The 6,838-nt window shown below is 31.7% G+C and overlaps 2 protein-coding genes across 2 annotated transcripts; one reads left to right on the top strand and one right to left on the bottom strand.

Moving 5' to 3' along the window:
- The first annotated feature begins 1,086 nt into the window (after nucleotides 1-1,086).
- Nucleotides 1,087-3,254, top strand: LOC127108085 (uncharacterized protein ycf23). Its single transcript, XM_051045454.1, has 9 exons — nucleotides 1,087-1,452; nucleotides 1,552-1,617; nucleotides 1,752-1,826; nucleotides 2,010-2,072; nucleotides 2,191-2,250; nucleotides 2,335-2,424; nucleotides 2,507-2,614; nucleotides 2,694-2,816; nucleotides 2,926-3,254. The coding sequence occupies exons 1-9, from the start codon at nucleotides 1,270-1,272 to the stop codon at nucleotides 3,046-3,048; spliced, it is 891 nt and encodes a 296-aa protein (XP_050901411.1). The 5' UTR covers nucleotides 1,087-1,269; the 3' UTR covers nucleotides 3,049-3,254.
- On the bottom strand, nucleotides 3,200-6,609 carry LOC127108086 (high mobility group B protein 14). Its single transcript, XM_051045455.1, has 6 exons — nucleotides 6,452-6,609; nucleotides 5,909-6,058; nucleotides 4,779-4,836; nucleotides 4,403-4,447; nucleotides 3,488-3,568; nucleotides 3,200-3,404 (listed from the first exon to the last, which is right to left on the bottom strand). The coding sequence occupies exons 1-6, from the start codon at nucleotides 6,505-6,507 to the stop codon at nucleotides 3,354-3,356; spliced, it is 441 nt and encodes a 146-aa protein (XP_050901412.1). The 5' UTR covers nucleotides 6,508-6,609; the 3' UTR covers nucleotides 3,200-3,353.
- Nucleotides 6,610-6,838: the final 229 nt, after the last annotated feature.

Below are 6,838 nucleotides of genomic sequence, written 5' to 3'. Positions count from 1 at the left end.
TTGTCAACTTGGCTTGAGTTTCAAGATATAACAATTCAAGAATTACATATATATATATATATATATATATATATATATATATATATATATATATATATATATATATATATATATATATATATATATATATATATATATATATATATATATATATATATATATATATATATATATATATATATATATATATATATATATATATATATATATATATATATATATATATATATATATATATATATATATATATATTAAGTGCTCAATATGTTTAAGAAACTTTTATATGATGTATGAAGTTATGCAAAAACAAAATTTTCTCAAAAAGTTATGAACACATAGAAACTTCTTCAGTTTCAGGAAAAACTTCTTTAGTTTCTGGAAAAACTTTGAACAAATTCGAAGATGCATCTCTATAATATTCTGCAATTCAAAAAGGACGAAAATGGAAGAAATGCAGTTCAATCCAACATCAAAAAAATGCATTGATCATTTAAACTACCTATCAAACATATTGATCATTTAAATAGCATATTCAAACTACCTATAAAATAACCTATTACTCAATTTCTACAAATGTATATTGAAATCAAAAAAAATTAGAGAAATAAAAATTTACTAAATGTGAGTTTCATGATGAGCTCTTTGATCGATTGGATGTTGATGATAGAAACTTGGAAGTGTTTTGAATGAGTTTGAGAGTCTCTGAGTTGAGAGTTTGGGAGTTAAGAGATTTTAAGAGTTTGGAAAGTTTGTGAGTTTTGAGAGTATCTTGAGAAGTGGAGAAGGAGAAGAGACTATATCACGCATTTGATTAAAATAATATCCGAATATGCATCTCTATAAGGTATACGGAGATGCACTTCCATAATTTTTTTAAATATAGTCTTGAGGACCGTGTAAAAAACGAATGTGAATGGGATAGGTCTTGAGATGACATTTTCATATTCTAAGAGTAGATTTGATTTTTTTTTAAAAACAATTTCCTTGTTATTATTATTATTTGGATACTAAAGCCCAATCATTACAGATTATTTGACTTTTTTTAAAACTAAAAACAGTAATCTCTAAATATACAAATGAAATTCTTTTTTATTTAAAAATCTCTTAAAATAATCTCTAAATTACTTCACCATATCACTTCTATAGCTGCCGCATCTTATCTGTTACTTTCCTTCCCTTGTATAGACAAACAACAAACACACACAACTTCTCAATCCAACATTTCTTCCTGCTTTCTAGTACTCACAACTGCAATCAAAATACACAAACATGCATTCCTTAACATGCTTGCCACTTTCTTCTCCTTCATCTATATCTTCTCTAAAGCCAAACCACCACAACAATCCTTTATTCAATTCAACTTCAAGAAAAACCTGTTTTACTACCAGAGCATTACTCTCATCATCTAAAGAATCTATCCTCAAGGATTTTCGCGAAAGAACAGCTCTTAAGGTAAACTATAAACCATGCAAAACCCATTTTTGTTTTTTTTTTCTTTCATTTATTTTCTTTTTACCACAATTGTTGATAAATATTTGGTTTGTTTTGAAGATTATCACAGGCTTGCAGAATTTTGATAAAGAGAATGTTGCTTCTGTTGTTACTGCAGCAGAAAAGGTTCCTTACTTCACTCTTTCTACATTGTTTTGATGATTAGTAGTGTTCGAGTTTTTGTTCACTGAAAAACAAGATTCAGTATCCATGAAAAAAATTCTATCTGACAAAGAACTATATATGAGTATGTCTTGCAGGGAGGAGCAACTCACGTCGATATAGCATGCGACCCAGAATTAGTGAAGCTAGCTATCAGCCTAACTTCTTGTCCGGTATACTCGTGTTAAAAATTAGATTTATGCAGTTAGCACATCTCGCAGATCTCAACCATCTGATCTAAATCTATGGTCGAGATTGCTTAAAGTTGATTTAGCGAATGTATAGTCGAAACTGTTTGACTCAAATCAATAGCGAGTTTGATTACTGCATGTAACTGTGGTATTATTGTCTTGCAGGTTTGTGTTTCTTCTGTGGATCCTGCAACATTTCCAGCTGCAGTTGAAGCAGGAGCACTAATGGTTCGACTTTTTTGTCTAGTTACATTTCAAATATCACTTCCAATTTCATACTCTAGTCAAAGATGAATTTAAATTGGAGCTTATGAGATTTTTACGTAACATGATATTGCATTGGCAGGTTGAGATTGGAAATTATGATTCATTCTATGACAAGGGAATGACTTTTACTGCAGAGCAGGTAAAGATTCGTTTTCTGTATTCAATCTTGAATGTTTATGATAGTCACTAAATCTTAATTAACGAACACAAAATTTCAATGCAGATTTTGAATCTAACGAAAGAGACGAGGAGGATACTTCCATCCATAGTTTTATCTGTCACCGTTCCGCACACACTAAGCCTCCCTGATCAGGTTACAAACAGAAGTGCTCAATTTTGCTGATAGTATCAATATTTTAAGAGTATAAATAAACAAAATATATAAACTTTTACAGGTCAAGCTTGCAGAGTTACTAGAACTAGAAGGTGTAGATATTATTCAAACAGAGGGAGGAAAATGTTCTAATCCTACAAAGTCTGGTGTTCTAGGTTTGATTGAGAAGGTAAACAGAAAAATATGTTTGAGAATATAAAGGTCAACAGAAAAATGGTTATTAAAATTCAAATCACTGGTTATTATAGGCAACACCAACTTTAGCGGCAGCGTATTCTATATCACGAGCAGTTAAGATACCTGTCATGTGTTCATCCGGGCTAAGTGCTGTCACAGCACCTATGGCTATCACTGCTGGAGCTTCTGGTGTGGTAAGGATTTTTGTTAAATCTCTTCCCGAATTAAGCTTTCTAGTACTACAAATTTCTGGTAGAAAGTTATTGATCATTGACTTCGGTTCGGTGTATTTCTGAAACACAGGGTGTGGGCTCTGCAGTTAACCGACTAAATGATGTTGTTGCCATGATTGCTGAGGTCAGAAGCATTGCTGATTCATTGAAGACATCTCTGCAGACACGTGAAGTGGAGACTTATAGACAGTAGCTCAATATATTTTGCAAGGATCAAGTTAAGGTGTTGTAGGTAGTGAATAAAACGTGCGAGGAAAATTTGGATTCTTTCTGTAAGACTTTAGAACTGCTAGGATCCATTTTTCTGGGTCTTTTCCTATTTTAGACTTTTGTTGTAGTTCTGGTTTGTGTGAGGAAAATATTATAAGCAGAAAAATGATAATTATTCACAAGAACAAACCAGAGCTGTTACTACAACTGAATATACAACTTAAAGTCCTTGATTAGTTTCAAATAATACAGGTGAAGCCTTATAAACAAGAAAATGAATACATAGTTTTACTCGTCATACTCTGACTCTTCGTCAGTTTCTTCATAATCACCGCTTTCCTGCAAAGTATCAGAAAAACAATTTGTAATAACTGGCCAAATAAGAGTCGATTTAAAAGCCATGAATATGACAGATTGGTTACCATTTTCTTGTTATACTCTGTCGTTGCTCTAGCAAATTCTGCACGTTTTTCCGTTGCTATATCATAGTATTGAACCTTCTCCTGTCAGATACTAGTTTCATTAACATAGAGCTCAACCAAAGTGATGTTTCTTTTTTGATCAGATCCAATTGAACAAAATATATGAACAACTCTAGTTTGCCAGGTATGTAAACACGAAACAAACATGAAAAGCTAGTTCTATATTCATTTGGAATAAACGGCAAAACGCTTAGCTGTAGCACATCAAAAGCTGTTAACTACACGTGCCTCGATCAAAAGTCAGACTCCCCAACGAATGGCATTTTAGAAAACTGGTTTGAACTCCTCTTTCTTGCATTTTTTCAGTTTCAGACTTTGCTGGATTTCAAGATGATTGCAAACACACATAAACTGGGTGCTATCGGGTCTAATGAAGAACTACATTACTAAACCAACCTTGTTAATGTTACCAACAAAACTTAAAGATAAAAAAAAACACTCTGTCCCTTGGTCAAACAAGAAACTAGAGATCATTTCAGCCTGGAATTCCAACCAGAGGAGACAGTTTTGCAACTTTTGCTTTACAGTAGCTGAATTTCAAAATTGTACATAACCTATAAATTCCAAAGTAGTCATAATGAATTCCGACCGTTTCAAAATATAACAAAAGTTTGTTCTTCACGAGTTTTGTTCAAAATTTAACTCACACATATTCAAACAAGTCATGATCATAACATGGAAATCAAGTTAAAAAATCAGCAACACTAAAAACATAAATCTTTTTGACATAATTCCCAGAGCCAATGTTTGAAACTTCAATTTATGATTCACTCAGTTTTCAGCCATCAAACATCACAACCATAATAACACAATTCAGGTTAAACATGCAATGGAGAAGTACAAACGAAAACTAACCTCATAAGTCATTGTTTTCCACTTATCTCCACATGCCTTGCCAACCTATATGAACACAAGAAGGAGGAAAACAAAAAAAAAAGAATAATATTATATGATGAAGATAAATAATAATAATAATATTAATAATAATAATAATAATGATAATAATAATAATAATTAATAATAATAGTGATGATGATGATGATGATATTTGCACAATCTCGCAAACTATTAAATAACTTGTTGTTTTTTAAAAGTGGTGCTAAACGTTTGAGTTGTTTATGTAGAATTTTAAATTTTTTAAGTGATCAATTGTGCAACAATCTTACTTCAAGAAGAATTAAAAGTGTAAAATAAATTAGATGAAATATAATATGAAGGGTTCTATACATACATCACGCATTGACTTTACATCTGGGTTCTGCTCTTGAAACTCTTTCCGAAAATCCTCCCTTAAGAATGAAAAAGAACTTCCAATAAAGACGGTAATGTTGAAGCATTGAAAGATTTTCCATATAAAAAAAGCAGTTGTTGTTACATACAGTTACTATGCTAGACCATTACCACAATGCCATATATAGTATAAACAGTAATATGAATTGAACACAGAACAATAATATGTATAAGAAGCAAGGAAGGGAAATTATGAGAAGAAAATAATTTTTGAATGACTAATGATAAAGCATGATGGAAGATAAAGTGGTTGTTTTAACTAGATTAGTCATTCCTGGATAGCGGTGTGGAGCGGCTGACCCCAAAAGTGTGATAGTGGGATCATGTATAGCTGGATGACCGCTCTATTTGATCAATTTTTGGACAAATTACCTATAATAATTATAAACATATATTTAATGTAAAATTAAACAAATAACTCAACTCATAAAATATTCATAAATCAAAGCACACAAGAATCTTGAAGTGCATAAACGACTATGAAGAAGGTTAAGGTTGAGTCTCAACACAAATTTGATTGAAAAACTCAAAATTACCCATAAAACATTGTAAATTTAAGGAGTAATCTCGGTTTTTAGAGAGAAAAAGGATAGCTGGCCAGAAACCGCTCCGGCCGAGAACCGCTCTACTTTGCTATCCCGCTATTTACCCTACTGTGGCCACTAAAGTGTTTTGCACCGTTGATCGACAAATGGTAACTTCCTCTGCATCATTCCTCCGAAGTCAAAATACAGTCTACTGAGGTAAAAATCCATGAAATACAACAGAATACCATCAACTTCAGTAGGATACAAAAGAAAGTAAGTATATAACATCAACTAAAGTTGTTCATTGACTTCATTCTAATAACGAACCACTAATATTTGTTGCTACTTATTTATATGTACAAACAAAGCTACTACCTAGAAAATACCATAATGAAACCAAACTCTTATCAAACTAATATATATTCTGTAAACATTTCTTACAAATGAAAAATACAAATAGTAGTTAATACTAACACATCAGAAAACATAAGAACTAAACATCATATACAAAGAACAATGGGAGACAAGACAAAAGAAGTTTTACATGAAGTAGAAGAAAGCAGTGGGGGGTTTCTTTGGCTTCTTAGCATCAACCTTTTGTTTGTTCTTTCTTTGTGTTGCTTTGGTTTTCTCTATAATCTGCCGCACGGATCTCTTCATTCCCTCATTTGATTTTATCCTCAACACTAGTTTGCTAAAAAAAATCAATGCAGGGTTGTGTTTAGTTAAGTAAACCTAAGAACACTACAAAAACTCGCAAAATTCAACACAAAAAAACATCACCAAAATTCCAATCTCCAAAATTTATTAACCTATAATCTTCTTCTTGTTGAATTGAAAACGGAGAAAGTAACATGGGGAAAATAAAGTAGGTAAAACCCCAATACTGAAGTGAATGAATATTAAATACCCTTGTTTTCGCAAAATTTGGACCCAATTTTGAGAGATAAAAACAAGAATACAAAAACCATGACTTCAATCTATCCTTTTAACCGTTATTTCTTATGGGTTCCAATAGGGACGTAGAGAGAGTGAATGGAACCGAAACAGTGAAGAAAATGAGAGAAAAGTGAAGAAGAAATGGTACCCGGAGGAGGTGGAGGCGGAAGCAGAGGGTGAAGAAGCTTTAGCCTTTTTCGCCATGTGAGACGTTGGTGCCTCTCAAGTATCAACTCTGCAACTATAATGTGGTGACGGTTTAACATTACTCTTTCTTTTTGCTTCGTTAAGGATTTAATTTACTTGATTTTAAATTTATTAGTACTAGTATGTAACTATTATGTACAAACGGTTAAGGTTTTAACTATAGTTAATTTTTCTTTCATAAATCTACTTTATAATGCTGGCAAAAATACTACTTTAACTTCTTTTTTTCTCATTTTAAGACACATGCCTTCTTTTCTTTTCTTTCTTTTTTTATTTAAGACTCTCAATCAAAATTTATGACTTAAAGTAAGTAACTTTGAAGTTTGAT

This window comes from Lathyrus oleraceus, chromosome 7 (assembly GCF_024323335.1).
Source record: "Lathyrus oleraceus cultivar Zhongwan6 chromosome 7, CAAS_Psat_ZW6_1.0, whole genome shotgun sequence".
NCBI lineage: Eukaryota > Viridiplantae > Streptophyta > Magnoliopsida > Fabales > Fabaceae > Lathyrus > Lathyrus oleraceus.
The sequence above is the reverse complement of the archived record's forward strand: the minus strand, read 5'-3'. Positions and strand labels throughout refer to the sequence as shown.

Coding starts and splice junctions, on each gene's coding strand:
- LOC127108085 (XM_051045454.1), top strand. CDS start 1,270: ATGCATTCCTTAACATGCTTGCCACTTTCTTCTCCTTCATCTATATCT. Junction 1,618..1,751: donor TTGTTACTGCAGCAGAAAAG/GTTCCTTACTTC, acceptor TATGTCTTGCAG/GGAGGAGCAACTCACGTCGA. Junction 2,251..2,334: donor TGACTTTTACTGCAGAGCAG/GTAAAGATTCGT, acceptor ATTTCAATGCAG/ATTTTGAATCTAACGAAAGA.
- LOC127108086 (XM_051045455.1), bottom strand. CDS start 6,507: ATGGCGAAAAAGGCTAAAGCTTCTTCACCCTCTGCTTCCGCCTCCACC. Junction 4,837..5,908: donor ACTGCTTTCTTCTACTTCAT/GTAAAACTTCTT, acceptor TTCATTCTTAAG/GGAGGATTTTCGGAAAGAGT. Junction 4,448..4,778: donor ATGTAAAGTCAATGCGTGAT/GTATGTATAGAA, acceptor GTGTTCATATAG/GTTGGCAAGGCATGTGGAGA.